Here is a 17,192-nt window from a genome sequence, read left to right as displayed (position 1 = left end):
GGGTTTTTTTTTTAAAAAAATAACCCAACACATAGGAGCCATATGAAATGGCGCCTATGTGTGGGAACCCTAACCCATGCGCCATTTGAAATGGCTTGGAATATTTGCCCTAATTTTTTGTTCCTTTGCGCCAAATGATTTGGCTTGCAACACATGTATGCGCCATTTCATTTTGGCGCATTCACTTGTCTGGGGTCCCAAACCTAGACAGTTTGGTAAATACCCCGAAAACATGGTTTTTTTCGTATTTTTTTATTAAACCTAGTTATTTAAATTTTTTTTCTCCTTATGACATTCATACATTTTTTTTAAAAAATTAATTATTAATATTTTTAATTTAATATTAAATTAATTTTTATTTATATTTTGTCATATTTAATTTTTTATTTTAAATAATATTTTATAGGGATAAATTATAAGATCATTTTCTTATCCTATCCTGCCGGATTCTAACCCAGCTCATATTCAGGATAACAATTTGAACTAGTGTGGCAGGATAGGATAAGTTTCAGGATTAACTTATCATATCCTGCTGTGTCAGCAAACACTGAATTGAGATAGGATATGATACAGTTATCCTATCTTGTCTCTTATCCTGCGCACCAAACGAGCCCTTAATAACTACAACAACTCGTTAAAAAAAATAGAATATTAAAAACCTACTTTTTATTTCTTGGTCGTCTTCTTTAATGTTAAAAACCTATTAAAAATAGATTAATGAATATATTTATTAATTTATTATTATTAACCATAAATTTATCATAAAAAAAATAATAGTTACAATTAACAGAAATTGATCACAAAAAATGTGATAAATGTAAAGACAAATAGAATGACCTATTTTAAATATATTGAAAGAAAATAAAGTTTCAATTCTTGTAAGTCAGATTTTAATTTTCAAAATTTTAGAAATTAAAATGGGACCAAAAAAAATATGAAAGGTGTGTTTTTTTTTTTTGTGTGAACTATGAAAGTTGTGTTTTGTGTGAAATATTGAATCTAATAAATGAGTTAATAATAATAATAATAATAATAATAATAATAATAATAATAATAATAATAATAATAATTTGGAAAGGTATGAATGATTATCATTAATTATAAAAAAATTATAAAATTAATTTATTAAAAAAATTGTCGCAAAATTAAATATTTGTAGTAAAAACTCCACCCGGTTTTATTTATTTTTTTGTGAACGGTTTTATTTACTTTGTGGTCTTTATTTAAATCGTCTGAAACAAAAATAAGAAAAGTGATCATACCTCTTTTGGGAGTACCTAAATCAATCTTGAAAAGTTTCATTCTATTTATTACAAATTAATTTTTATAATAATGATCATTTGTGTCAAATTTAGGTATTAAATGAATGTTTATGACTTGATATTAGAAGTTTAAACAATTGTTAGTTGCTCATTATTGCCCACTTATAATATGAATGGATGTAATTGTCTTTGTTTAGTTTAGATGGTGGTACTTTTATATGGAGGATTTGTTTAACAATTAAGCTAACAAAAATAATGAATTGGCATTGAGAACGTTAAAAGATGAGGAATATAGGTTTACGGTTCACACCCCTATGTTATCTTCTCAATATAAATTTGAAACGGTTTATCGTAACTTGAAATTTTATGCAATTTGAAACGGTTTATAGAAACTTGGAATTTTATGCACGCTTAAGAGATTTAGAACAATAAATATATATTGATTTGAGTAGATATGTGGAAATTAAAATGGGGTAATTAATGCAGTAATGATGTGAATGATTTTAAACGGCTAAAAATTTATTATTTGCAGTATTATTTACAGGTTTATTTATTTAAATATTTTGTATAATAATTAATTAGTGCAAATGACAATTAAGGACATAAATTAATGAAAATGAAATGAGATAATCAGGATAATTAAGTAATTATAGTTGTATATAACTTTCTTATATTGTTATTAGATACCTGGCAAAAGAAATAAAAAACAAATTATATGGAACTTACGTTTACAAAAATAAATTTAAAACTTTTAAAAAAATAATGGAGTGTAAATTATTTATCACCTCATTATTTAGACGTTCAATTAAAAATGAAGCGCCCTTTTCGTATTAAAGTATGGAGTCTATGAACGAACTTCCGCTAAGTTTTAATATTTTAGAAAATTTGGTTGTTTGACCTCCATATATTTGAGGTTGCTGACATAAAACTGCGTATAGTCCAAATGTATCACCAATACTCATCTTTCTCATTACCTAAATTAGTAGGTTATGTTAGTAAGAAAAAAAAATAGTAGGTTATGAAATTATATAATTTATATGTAATATGTAAACAATATTTGAAGCTGACGTTGTCACCAACACTCATATATGGATTCAGTAACATATAATTACGAACACTCCTATAAAGTTTCTGCAACATATAAATATAAATATTAGAAATGTATTTTGAAATACATATAGTATAACATATAAATTTTAATACCAAAAACTTATTAGAAATGCAATGTAACATAATTCTATGCTTACCACTTCTCCTGAAATGAGAATGAAAAAGTCACTTGGAGACTCCTTTCTCAGAAAAATATAGGTATTTGGTGGAAGATATTTAACATCCATCCCTCTAACATGTTATTATATAATTTAGGTTAGAACTAGATAAATATAATAAATTAATCAAAAATAACACATATTATAGTTAATAATAATAAGATAAAATAAAATAGCATACCATATGAGAAAGAAAATTGGTTGATAATTCATCAAATATATCTGATTTTTTCACAACATCATCAATCATATGGTTTGAAATCATGCTGCCAATTCCTTTTGGGAAATCCTCTACCACTTCTTTTTGAGGCAATCCATTTGTTTTATACTTTAACCACAAATGGGACACAATTTGCTCATGTATGATTGAAGGGAAATGGTTTCTACTAGCAAAGTTACAAGCTCTCTAAGGCTATCTCTCTAAAATGAAAGAAAAAAAACAAAACCAAAAACAAAATTGGTATCACGAAGAAGTATTTTACTTAAAACTATTGATAAATTATAAAAAGATAGGTTTAGAACACATACAAAATGACTTATCACTTTGCTTCTTTGTAGAATCATTTCTGATATGTTTCCAATGATATAACAGGACAATCCCATTTTGTAAAACAATATACAAATTGCAAATATAAACTCTTCTTGCTACTAGGAGACTGATCACCATAATCTGTGCTTGTGAAAGTCAATACTGCCCAGTAAAAGAATCTCAAATATTTATGATCTTTAAAATCCCTCAGAGAAATTGAGTACATTAAGCAGGCAGAGTAATGGAGGGATAACCATGTAACCTGAAATAACATAAATATATTTGTACTAACATTTTAAAAGTGATTTCAAAATTAATTAAATGTATATCATTGAAAACTTACAGCAATGACCTTTATAACCCTAGTCAAGAAGTAATTGACACAAACATCAATTTCAAGCCTAAACAAAAGAAAGTTAAAGAAAGTTAAAGGTATTAATAGTATGAAAGTTTTGAGTTTTGACTAATTCTTCGTAATATTTAAAAAAACATGATAGAATCAAGAATTAAATATAATGTGATAATTGACATTTACCCCTGCCATTAGGGCGAGTTTTGGTTTTACCCCTTATTAATTTTTTTTTTTTGGATTACCCCAGTGAAAACCCAGGGGTAAATCAAAAAAACAAGTTTACAGGGTCCTAAGGGGGTAAATCATAGAACTTTTCATATTTCAAGGGGGTAATCCAAAAAAAATAATTAATAGGAGGGAAAATTAAAACTCGAGGGAAAATTAAAACTCGCCCTAATGATAGGGGTAACAATTATTTATCCCAAATATAATTTATTTAAGCTGCTAAAGAATGAAGAGATGAGTCTTAGTTGAACTAAGAAAAGAAAGCTCGCTGATATTGACCCATATTTTGAGTGCCGATGGAAATGGCTCATAAATGCAATTCTGGTGTAAAAAATAAGATATCCCCAGGTAACCATGTAAATATGTACCTATAATTAGAGTTTTCAAATCAAAAAAAGATAACAAACAACCTAGATAACCATGAAACATGTAAGGGGAGATTTTTATCCAGCTTTGATCTAGTCGAAACTTCTGTATTGGTATTGTTTTGTTGATTATAATTCTGGGAATTGCTGCCTGCCTACTTCTTCTCAAACCCTTATTCAATAAGCTAATATTGACAGGGCATTGAAAGAGTTACTTGAGCATTCAGGCTTGCCAGCAGATCAAATATATGAAGAATTGTACCTGTTTTATGAAGAATTTTAGTGCAGAATTTTTATGGAAATTTCTCTTCCTATTTGCGTTGTTGTCATGGATTTTCTATGGTGTAATTTATTTGAGTATCTTGCCGTCCCTGTAATGTTTGAATTGTGGTGTGTAGTTCACTTTGGTTGACAATTCAAAGAATAGTTATGGTTGATAACAGATTTAGATGCAAGAGATTCAATTGTTGTTGCAGAGTCCTTTTAAACATGCTTAACTTGGTCAAACTTAGCCTAAGAGGTTTAGATTATCACCGTCGAAGGAACAAGTTGGAGATTCTTGGTGGATTCGGGGGTGCTTTGGAGACCGTTGTTGGAAATGAAGTGTGTCGTATTGTAATTGATTTAGAATTGTTAAGTAAGCCATATATAAATTTTTAGTTTTGGTGTAAATTGCACCAAAATCTATTATTAAGATAAACAATATTACAAACTAGCCCTAAAACAATATTACAAACTAGCCATAAACATTCTACAGTATAGTTTTTCAATAGTGTAAAAAATACAGTAAACTTTTAATAGAGTGAGCTATGGATAAGACGCAAATAATTCCTACAAATTTGTGAATTGCCTTAGAGAATACAATATCTTCCTTAGATATCACATTCCACTTAAACTTCACAACCAATGCTATTAAGATGGCCCAATGGATCAATGTTATGATAGCAGCACACCATGAAAAAGCACTGACTTCAATAACTGATATTATAGTTGATAGTAGAATTACGAATAAGATGTCAAAGATGTTACTGCCAACAGAGGGATCTATTGTATAGAGAAATATGAGTCCTTGATCACGGATAAGAAGCGCGAAGAGGAAGCATCCGATGAGAGTATAATTTTCGGTCATGAACTCACGAGCATCCGATGAAGTATCTAGTATAGGGAAGATAATCAATATCAAGCAGATTTCTATTGAGGCCAGTACTACATCCACAAACTTATCTTGGTCAGCATCATCATATATGTCCCTATATGTATGTGTATGTTCATCGTGAGTACCAGATGATTCAGATTTCACAGATTCCACAGTTTCCACTTTGACAAATCCTTGTTCATATTTCACATATTCCACTTTGACGATTTTGGTGTTTTTTTCACCATCCCTATAACAAAAACAATATGAATATGATCATGAGATATATGGTTTTTTTGAAACGTAAAAATTAAAAACAAGAATCAAATCAATTATACCTTGTATTAGATTCTTCCGTTGGAACTGATTTGTATTCTTCGTATTCCATTTCTTTTTTTGAAACCCTATGTTAAGATTTGGAATGAAAAGATTAAGATTTGAGATTTTGAATCATGTCATTACGATTCAAAAAAAAGAAAGAATACGTATGATTACCTTGAAGGAAGTTGCGGTAAAACCGTAGCAGCGAGGAAGAGAATGAAAATAGTAGCAGTAGAGTAGTAGTGATAGAAAAAGAAGGGTTACAGGGTTGCAGCGAGGAACCCTAGAGAGCTTTCACCGATAAAACCTTAGAGAGCTTTCACCGATAAATAAACAATGCTAGCCGGCCAAGGAATATATAAATAACAAATATCTGTGTATGTTATCATATTTAGATTTGGAATCAATATAAAAATAACAAAATATCTTCAATTATCCTATTAAGATTTGGAATGAAAAGATTTGGAATGAACTAGATTGTCATAAAATGTTTTTTATTTGTTTTTAATTTTAAATTTAAGTTTTTATGAAATAAAAATTAGATTGTAATTCTTAAAAATTTTAATTTGTTATCAATCAAATAAAATATAAAATACTAATTTAAGTACGCATAATAAGTTACTTGTTTTAAAAAATGTTGATTGTAGAAATTTATAACTTGTTGATAAAAGAAATTTGTCAATTTACTTTCTTTAATTTTTATGAAATTTCTTTGCCTTTGACACAGTTGATTCTAGTTGTTATACCCATATTTCATTTTAAATTGTTCTTATTCCAATAATTATCTTCATTTCGTTCTAAAAAATTGTCAATTATAAACAATAGATCAATCAATCTTAAAGAGAGAGAAATATTTGCCAATGTATATGACATTTCTTTTTATGTGATACTCTTGATTTTAGTTGTTAAACTCATATTTTATTTTAACCAATTGTTCTTACCATAACAACTATCTTACAAATCTGCAAAACATAACAAAAATTTAAAATTGAATAGCAAATTATAAAATAAAATAAAAAAAATCAATCCTATGGGTTGAAATAGAAATTTATAGAAAATATAAAAAAAATCAATTAAAAAATAATAATATACACAACTCTCATATTTTCCTAAATAATGAAAATACCTTTTATTTGTTAGAAAGACTTGTGTTTTTTTGCGACAATGGTGAAAATGACTTATTTTTCATGTCTTTGATTAATGTGTGGCATTTTTCTATGAATTACTTTTTTTTTTTAATGAAGATCAATCCTATAATTTGAGTGAGTATATAAATTGGGAGATAAATTAAGGTTATTGTGATGTAGTAACCGATAATTAATGGCGAAGAACAAACTCATAATTTAACCATTGTGAACTAAAAAGTGAGGATGAGAGAGAAAGTTAGAGAGAGAAACAGTGAGAGTTGGGAGGGAGAGTGGAGAGAGAAAAATAAGGGTGAGGGGGTTTGGACTAGGGTTCAACCAAAGAAGCTTCCTAAACTAAGGTGGGACGTAAGGAGGAGTGAGTCTGCAGTTAGGCCTCGTAAGGTTTCGTCATTCTTTGTTACAGAGTTCCCGGAACAGTATGGTGCTAAGGACCTGTATAAAGTATTCAATGAGTTTGGCGAGGTGGATGAAGTTTTCATTCCTTCTAAAAGGGATGTTAGAGGAAAGAGATATGGCTTTGTGAGGTTCTTCGATGTGAAAGACGTGGAATTACTAGCAACGAAGCTGGATAATATTTTCCTGGGTAGGAAGAAGATCCACGTCAACGTGCCAAAACATGAGAGAGGTGGTCCCAATAAGAGTGAGGGTCAATACGGGGCTGGTGGTGGAGGGAGAGGGGGGGGGGGGGGGGGGGGTGGTGGAGTAGCGAGGTTCGGGGAGGTGGTTGGTAACAATACTCATAAACAGGAAGCTCAACAAAACCACTTTACTCGTAATATGGGGGGTTTGCGTGATGGGGAAGGAAAGGTCCCCGTGAGATCTTACGCTCAGGTGACAAGGGGGGGTAAGCAGAAGCCTATATTCACTCATATGGAGTTTAATAGAGGTTTGGAGGCGGTGAAGAGATTCGAGAAAGCGTTGGTTGGGGTGGCGGAAGAACCAGGAATGACATATAATTTCCAGCAAGCTTTGCATGAGGTTGGCTTCTTCAATGTGAAGGCAACACCCTTGGGTGCAAACCTTTGTTTGCTAGAAGAAACAGAGAATGGAGTCCTTGAGTTCCTTCTAAGGGAGGAGAAAGGGTGGCTGGAAAAATGGTTCCATGAGGTGAGGAGTTGGAGCCCGTCGGACGTGGATAATGAGAGAGTTACGTGGCTAAGATGTTATGGCATCCCTTGTCATGCATGGTGTCCGGAATTTTTTTGTTTTCTGATGTCGCCGGTAGGTGTCTTTTTGGCATGTGATGAGGAAACAGAGACTCAGGCCAAGTTTGATGTTGCTAGAGTGTTGGTGAGGACCAAGTACAATTTGGTCTTGAACGAAACCTTCAACATTGGTGTGAATGGTGATGCATACTCTATCAAAATTGTAGAGGATGCATATGGCCCAAAGAGAATTGTTTTCCCAGGCGGGAAAAAGCAAGGGGGCGGTTCTGATGAGGAATACGATAGCACTGACGAGGCCGGCTGGGAGGGTGTGGGGGGAGCTGGCGGTGTTGGTTTTGATCCTCCGGAGGCGGTTAAGGAAGGGATGTTTGGGGAAGCAGAAAATCGTGTGGCAGAAGCGACTAGCAAAAGTACGGAAGTGGAGAAAGTAAAAGATACTTTAGAAGATACAGGTGTCAGAGCCCGTATAGCTACGATTGATAAGGGAAAGGCGCCGTTTGTCCATAATATGAGGCCTATTGATGTTGATTTAAGAGAAGCATTTAATGGGGAGCAGGTTGTTATTAATGCAGTGACAGATGGCTCTAAGGTTAATCATAAAAGGAGGGAGGGTCTCCGGTTAAAAAGAAGCTGTGGTAAAAAATTTGTTGGACCTGGTTTTGGGCCTATCAGAGGGAGATTTTGTGTGGGCCAAACAAGTGGCGCAGGCCCAAGTGTTAGAAAGAAAAAAGAGGTGAAAAAAAGGGTTAATGCAAAAAGAAAGATGGCTAGTCTTGCTGCTCTTGGTCTGTCGAATCCCACAGGGGAAGTTCCGCGGGAAATTCCAATTTCTTCTGTACAGACGAGAATTGGTAACTCTGATCCGATGGAGCATGTCGTTGATACAAGGGAGAATCGGGGCGATAGCGATGTTGTAGATTCAATAGAAGATTCGGCGGTGGAACAAGGTAACAGAAGGTTTAGGGAGGAGGAGAAAAGAATGGTGGCGGCAAGGTTATGGGAGTCTATTAAAGTCCTGGGTGTAGTGGGGGACGAAAACGATGACGTCTATATTGAAGCTGTTCACCAGATGGAGGTGAGGGATCGAGTTGGGAAGAAAGGATCGGTGGTGTCAAAAAACAACGGTGGAAAATGAATATTGTTACTTACAATATTAGAGGGGGTGGAAATTCTCTGAAGAGGAGAAGATTAAGGGAGATGTTCACAAAGGGTAAGGCTGATCTCTGTTTGGTTCAAGAAACAAAAATTCAGGTCATGTCGGAAGAGGTGGTGCGAAGCTTGTGGGGTAAAGGGGAGTTTGATTGGTCAGCAAAGGGCTCAAATGGTAGGTCTGGTGGTTTGCTTTTGATGTGGAAAAGGGATATTCTGACTCCTATACACAGCTTCTGTGGTGATGGTTTTTTGGGGTTATGTGTTGTATTCAAAGGCAGGAAGTGTTATATAGTAAATGTGTATTCTCCTTGTGATCTTGTGTTAAAGAGGTGTTTGTGGGTGAAGCTGATAGATCTTAAGCAAAGATGGAATGATGGAGAATGGTGTGTAGCAGGTGACTTCAACACGGTGCGATGTTTGTCGGAGAGGGTGGGGCGTAGCTCTTTGCAAAGATCCCAGGACGCGGCGGAATTCAATGATTTTATTAACCTTATGGAGTTATTGGATTTGCCAACAGGGGAGAGGAAATTTACTTGGAGTGGAGGTTCTAGTGGAGCCCTTAGCAGATTGGATCGATTTCTCTTGACTGAGGGTTTCATTCATATGCTGTCAGCTGTGTACCAAGATGTGGGTCAGAAAGATATCTCAGATCACAACCCTGTATGGTTAAATTGTAAGGTGGTGGATTGGGGGCCAAAGCCATTCAAATCAATAGATGGATGGTTAGAGTTCCCAGGTTTTGTGGAGTTCTGTGAGAAATCTTGGAAAGAGCTTATTATTTCCGGTTCTGCTGCGTTTGTTATTAAAGAAAAGTTCCGTAATCTTAAAGCAGCATTGCGACAGTGGAATAAGGAATCTTATGGCTGGATTGATCTTTCAGTGGAGGAGGCTGTTAAAAAAATTAATCTGTGCGATACCAAGTGTGGGGAGGTAGCGAATGGTGCGGTGGGTCTAGGGGTGGTAGACATTGAAGCTGAAGGTGTTGTTATAGCAAAGGAGAGGAAAGGAGCTGTGAGTGATTTTTGGGGCTGTTTGATGAAGAGGGAGTCTTTGCTCAAACAAAAATCCAGGATTAAGTGGTGTAAGGAGGGGGATTTGAACACCCGTTTTTTCCACAACACCTTAAAAGCTAGAATGCGGTCTAACTACATAGGCAGTGTGGATTCTCCTTGGGGCAGACTGTCAGATGTAGATGGGGTGAAGGGGGAGGTTCATCGTTTTTTTGCTTTAAAGTTTAAAGAGTCGGACTTCCAAAGACCAAGGTTGGATAACGTATCTTTCAGAAAGCTGAGCAGTGTCGAAGCAGGGGCCTTGGAGACTCCGTTCACGAAGGAAGAAATCAAAGAGGTGGTTTGGGATTTCGATGGCAACAAAAGCCCCGGGCCAGACGGGTACAACTTCAATTTTATTCGAAAATGCTGGCATTTTTTGGAAGATGAGGTGTTCAGGTTTGTTTCGGAATTCAGCACAAAGTCTAACCTGCCCAAGGCAATTTCTGCTTCTTTTATTGCCCTGGTGCCAAAAACTGAAAATCCTCAAGTTTTGGGGGAATATAGGCCTATAAGTCTGGTTGGTTCCTTGTACAAAATTATAGCAAAGCTGTTAGCTAATAGGTTGAAAAGGGTGGTGGGTAAACTTGTATCAAAGTATCAAACAGCATTCATTCCGGGGAGGCATATTCACGATGGGGTCCTAGTGTTAAATGAGGTTATGGACTATGCAAAAAGGCTAAAGAGGAAATGTATGGTGTTGAAGGTTGATTTCGAGAAAGCATACGATAACGTGAATTGGAACTTCTTACTTTACATGCTCAGAAAATTTGGTTTTGGTCCAACTTGGGTAAGGTGGATAGAAGCTTGTGTCTGTAGTGCGACAAGCTCTGTTCTTGTTAATGGCAGCCCATCGCCGGATTTTGCAATGGAGAAAGGCTTGCGTCAAGGGGACCCCCTTTCTCCGTTTCTCTTTGTTTTGGTTGCTGAGGGTCTTGCTATGTTGATCAAGGAAGCGGCTGATGTAGGAGTGCTCAAGGGGTTTGATGTGGGACAATCGGAAGCATATAACCTCTTACAGTTCGCGGACGACACGGTTATCATTGGTGATCCCTCTTGGTCGAATTTGTGGAGCATTAAGACGGTTCTAAGAGCCTTTGAACTGGTCTCAGGTTTAAACATTAATCTTTGTAAGAGCAATCTGTATTGTTTCAATGTCGAGGTGGAATTTATGCAAGCGGCAGCGTCGTTCCTTTGCTGCCAAAGGGGTTCAGTCCCGTTTTCCTTTCTTGGAGTACCGGTTGGAGCTAACCATAGGCATAGAAGCGTGTGGCAACCGGTTGTGAATAGTTTGAAGAAGAGACTTTCAGTTTGGAAAGGAAGATTCCTATCTATCGGGGGAAGAGTCACACTTATCAACTCGGTATTGAACGCAATTCCCATCTATTATTTTTCTTTCTTTAAAGTGCCTAAAGTAGTTCTTAGGGAACTTGTGGCAATTCAAAGGAACTTTTTATGGAATGGTGGCTTGGATAGGAGGGGTGTTTCATGGGTTGGTTGGTCGGAGGTTTGTCGTTCGAAGGAAGAGGGTGGTTTAGGTGTGCGTTGCTTGGAAGCTTTTAATGAGTCGTTACTTGGGAAATGGAAATGGAGATGTTTGGTGGATGAAGGAGCCTTATGGAGACCGTTGCTTGAGGGGAGGTATGGCTGCCTCATCTCGGCTGTGTTCATAGGGTCGTGTTCTCCGGTGTCGAGGTCATCTTTATGGTGGCGTGACTTATTCCCGAGCTCACAACACTCTCCTAATCAGGACTGGTTTAGAGAAGGGATCTCATGTGTCTTAGGGGATGGGACTCTCACAAATTTTTGGGTTAACCGTTGGCATGGTGGGGTTGCTTTGAGAGAGTTATATCCGGCTGTGTTCGAAAAGGTCTCTAATAAATCTGCTCTTGTCTCTGAATACGGGTTTTTTGTAGAAGATTCTTGGCAATGGAGGATTAATCTGTGCGATGGAGGTGTAGTGGGGGAGGGCGTGCAGCAGCTACAAGAATTATATGACATGCTGCAGGGCGTTTCACCGCAGCCTTTAACTGTGGATAGGTTTAAGTGGTTTAAGGAGGGGGAAGGCGTTTATTCGGTAGCGTCGGGATATGCAGAATTCTTCAACAGGTTGGGAATTGATTCGGCCCAGCACATGAACATGGATGCTATGCGGTTACTTTGGGAATCTCAAGTGCCCTCGAAGCTGCATGTGTTTGGTTGGAGGATCCTTCGCGATAGGCTACCGTCTAGAGATCAATTGGCTGCTCGGGGAATAATATTAGACGAAAGTGATTCGGTATGTGTATTCTGTTATAACGAATTTGAAACCGTTAACCATTTATTTGTTGATTGCTGTGTTTCAAAAGCTGTCTGGCAGAAGATGGGGGTATGGTTAGGAGTGGTTTTGAATAGCTATGAGGAGGTTGATGAACATTTGCTGAGTTTTGCTGAGAATTTAGTCGGGTTGGTGCATAAACGGAAGCGTCTTGTGGTGTGGTTGGCTACAGTTTGGGCGCTATGGTGGATGCGGAACGAGATCATTTTTAATGATCAAGACTACCATGAAGATGAGGTGGTTCACAAAGCAATTACTCTAGCATGGATGTGGAATGTATTAGGCTCTAAATCTAATGTTGTATCTGATTTTTACTTATGGTGCCATTGTCCGGTCCAATTCTTGAACTGTCGATAATTGTATGTTTACGTCTTGAGTACTGTTTGTGCTCTTGATTTTTCAATATATCATTGCTTATCAAAAAAAAAAGTAACCGATAATTAATTACTAATTACTATGTATAAAAATTAATAACTTTTTTATTGATTAATTACTAATTACTATGTATAAAAATTAATAACTTTTTTATTGATTGAGTTATTTATTTTGTAACGTGGAAATTTTGATATTAAATGAAAAGTGATTTGATTGAATACTAATAATTGGTGATAATTGATTTTAATTGATTTTTATGCTAAATTTGACCTTAAAATTTTAGGGGTTATCAAATTATGGAATTTTTTTAGCAGGCTCAGGCTTGGCAAAGCCTAGTTTGGCCTAACCTATTTCCACCTCTACTCTAATTATTATATTAGTGCATTTTCTACTTCATTAATATTGATTTTCTTTAAAAATATTTTTTCAACTTCTAACATAAAAAATATAATGCTAATTAGTTATTTGATTTTAATACAATTACAAATATAAGGTTGAAATTAAAAATATGAGACAGAAATATAAAATCACAACACACAAAAATATGAAATTACAACACAATAATATAATATGCATAAAAAAAATAAGAATAAAAGGATAAACTTATTTGAATTATTGTCTTTTAACTCAACTTGATAAAAGATGAAAATAAGTAAGATTTAAAAGTAGAAGATTAGTGAAGACAAAAATGAGTAGAAATGAAACCAATATGTTATTGTATTATACTAATTGATTCTTGGTTAGAAAAAAAAATATAAAACTTCTCATATTCTCATGTCTTTTTAATTCCATTTACTTAAAAAAAATTAAAAATTAAAATATTAACGTACACTTAGTAATGAATTTTATATTTCCTAAAATTTAAAGAAAATTATTGGCATGAAACAATAATTAATTTTATGTGGGGTCAACATATTAAAATTAGTTATTATTAGTTTAAAACAAATTCAAGTGGGGTCACTTTTAGTTCCGTGCAAGACACAGGTTATTGTATTTTTTAAGTAAAAAAATATTTTAAAAATATTTATAATTTAGAAAGTTTATTTATAATAAGATTATAATGCTATTGTAATTAATAAAATACATATAAAAGTTAATTTAATTTTTTTTTAAAATTATAAAATAATTTAAACATTTCTAATTTATTAATAATTTATCCAAGTTTTAAAAAAAATTAACTCAATAAATAAAAAGAGAATCAATCAAAATGAGATTCAAATTAAAAACATATATTTGTAACAATTATTAATAATAAATTTTCCCTTTTTATTAAAAATAAATTGTAATAATGGAATGAGATGATAAATTAATTGAAACAACTATAAATAAATAAAAACTACGAAATAAATTCAGAAATTTATCATAAATTTAAATTTGGTTAATTATGTTTTAATATCAATATAAGTAATATATGTCATAATTTGAAAAATAAAAAATTAAATATATTCTATATATTATAAACTTATGTTTTATTCTGTTGTTAATTGTAGAAAATAATTTTTTAATCAAAATAATTTACTAACTTAGTAGATTTTAAATCAAAAATCATTTAATAATTATTTATTATTAATTTACTTGTAATTTTAAAATTAATTATTCGTAACATACATAATTAAAAAAACAAAGACCTTTATTTCTGGTGTTTGAATTTATATATTGTTTTAAGTGTGTGTGTGTGTATATATATATATATATATATATATATATATATATATATATATATATATATATATATATATATATATATATATATATATATATATATAAAATAAATTTTTTGTGTTTATTAAAAATAAATTTTATATATATAATAAAATTTTTGTGTTTATTAAAAATAAATTATAATAGTGGTTATAAGAAAACAAATTAAATTTTGTAAAAGCTGTCAATGAGATGATAAATTAAATTAAAACAACTATAAAAAATAAAAATTATGAAATAAATTCTTAAACTTATTATAAATTGAAATTTATATTTCATTAATTATGTTTTAATATCAATATAAGTATATATGCCATAAATTTAAAAATAAGAAAATAATATATATATATATATATATATATATATATATATATATATATATATATATATATATATATATATATATATATATATATATATATATATATAAGGCTGATATGGTTAGAGGCAAACTCCATCTGATAGATTTTTTTGTTGATAACTATGGTGATCATGAGAATGGTAGGATTTGAGTTGGTTGGAAGACTATGAAGGTGGAGGTGGAGCTGGTCCAAAGCTCGAGTCAGTTTGTCCACTGTAGGGTTAATGATAGCAATGGTGTGTTCAATTACTAGTTGATTGCAGTGTATGCACATAACCAGCTAGATAAGAGAAGAACTTTGCGGAAGGAGATTGAGCAAATTCATAAAGGCATAACAGGCCCTTGGTGTGTGATAGGTGATTTTAATAATGTTGCTAAGACTCAGGATCGTATTGGTGACAATCTGGTCACTGAAAAAGAGTACATTGATATGCAGAATATAATGATGAAAATAGGCTTAAGTGAGATGGATAGTTCAGGGGATTACTTTACATGGTTCAATAATCACACTATTTACCCAATTTATTCTGGAATTGACAGGCTGATTGGAAATGTGGATTGGTTTCAATCACACCTTGATGCTAGCCTTAATATTACCCCCGTTGTGTTTTTGATCATGCCTTATTACATGTGACTAACAAGGATGTTGAGGAAAAGACTAAGAGACAGTTTAGATTCGGTAATTGCTTAGTGGATTTGGCAGGTTTTGAAGAAGTGGTTCATAATATCTAGAGGCAGAGCATTAGAGGGACCCCCATGATGGTGCTTTGGAAGAAGCTGAAGAGATTGCAAACTCTTCTAAGAAGATTCAGTCGTCCCTTGACATACCTGAAGAAGGACTTGGTTAAAGCAAGAGAGAACCTGATACAAGCCCAAAGTGATCTTAGTAACAACTGATATGATGACAGCATCATTGAGAGCGTTAAAACTTGCACTGAGAAAGTGATTAAGCTAAATGAGATTGAGGAGAACATGTTGAGACAGAAATCCAAAATTGATTGGATTCGGCTTGGGGATGGTAACAATGCTTTTCTCTATGCCTCTATAAAAGCTAAGAATCATGCCAAAAGTATGAGAGCGGTGCAAAAGACTGATGGTACAATGATTCAAAAGCAGGATGAGCTGGAGAAGGAGATTATGGAATTCTATGGGAACCTTATGGGCAAAGAGGAAAACAACTTATAACACATTGACATTGAAGTCATGCGAATGGGGCCCCAATTAAATATGCTGCAAAGGTAATCCTTGATCAAGTATGCTACTGGGGAGGAAATTAAAAAAGCTCTGGATGGCATTAGTGACCTCAAATCACCAAGTATGGATGGATTGAGATCTAAATTTTTTAAGGCTTCCTGGAACATTACCAAGAATGATGTTATTGCTGCAGTTAGAGAATTTGTTGATACATGGCATATTTACAAGGCTTTCAATAGTACAGTGGTGACCCTTATCCTAAAAAGTGATAGCCCTAAAGGTGCAAAGGATTTTAGACCCATAACTTGCTGCACCACTTTCTATAAGATGGTTTCCAAAATTATGACTAATAGGTTAGGTAAGGTATTGCCTAGCATAATGAGTAACTACCAGGCTGCCTTCATTCTTGGGCAGAATATTCATAACCATATTCTCTTGGCCTATGAATTGTTGAAAGGGTATGTTAGGAAAGGAGGGGCACCAAGGGTGATGGTGCTAATAGATTTACAAAAGGCCTATGACATGGTTAATTGGAGGGCCATGGAGAATATTTTACAGGAGGTGGGGATCCCAAGGAAGTTCATAAATTGAATCTTGGCTATTGTGACTACAGTCTCATACAAGTTCAATGTAAATGGCAATATATGCAAAAGATACAGCTTGATACAAACTTCAAACACCATAAAAAAATGTGATAAGATAAAGTTGACTAATTTAATTTTTGTTGATGATGTGCTCCTTTTCTGTAGAGGGGATACCATCTCCATGGAGAAGATGGAAAATACTTTCAAAGCTTTCACTGAGTCCACTAGTTTCGGGTCATTTGGTCGAAAATTAAAGTCCTCTAACACTGCCTTTAGCTGTTGTTCCTTTGAGTTCTTAATTCTCACACTATATTAAATGTTTGGCCTTCCTTATTTTGCATCATAACACATGAAAATTAACATTTTATATGTTAAACATAAATGAATATGAAAGAAGACACACACATTTTATATGCTAAACTGATAAGAATAGAGAATATTTGCACAATCGATTATTAAGAAAAACAAGATTTACAAATTGGGTTAAATTCAACATTGGTATAACTTATATTTTGACATATATCTTGATGATTTTAAGTGAAGGAGAGTTGCATTTCAGCAACAACGGTAACATCTCAATTTTTTTCTATTTTACTTATCTAATAGTTATTTTATTATTAGTATAATTATTTACTATTATTTTGGGTGATAATTATTTAAATGTGTATTGTTGTGTTAATTTGGCTAA

The 17,192-nt window shown here is 33.4% G+C and overlaps 1 protein-coding gene across 1 annotated transcript; it reads right to left on the bottom strand.

Moving 5' to 3' along the window:
- Positions 1 to 4,726: 4,726 nt before the first annotated feature.
- Positions 4,727 to 5,781, bottom strand: LOC131655539 (uncharacterized). Its single transcript, XM_058925389.1, has 3 exons — positions 5,632 to 5,781; positions 5,475 to 5,540; positions 4,727 to 5,386 (listed from the first exon to the last, which is right to left on the bottom strand). Exons 2-3 carry the CDS (start codon positions 5,522 to 5,524, stop codon positions 4,768 to 4,770), a joined length of 669 nt encoding a protein of 222 aa, XP_058781372.1. The 5' UTR covers positions 5,525 to 5,540; positions 5,632 to 5,781; the 3' UTR covers positions 4,727 to 4,767.
- Between the last annotated feature and the right edge of the window lie 11,411 nt (positions 5,782 to 17,192).

Source organism: Vicia villosa, linkage group LG3 (genome assembly GCF_029867415.1).
Source record: "Vicia villosa cultivar HV-30 ecotype Madison, WI linkage group LG3, Vvil1.0, whole genome shotgun sequence".
In the NCBI taxonomy this organism is placed as follows: domain Eukaryota; kingdom Viridiplantae; phylum Streptophyta; class Magnoliopsida; order Fabales; family Fabaceae; genus Vicia; species Vicia villosa.
The sequence above is the reverse complement of the archived record's forward strand: the minus strand, read 5'-3'. Positions and strand labels throughout refer to the sequence as shown.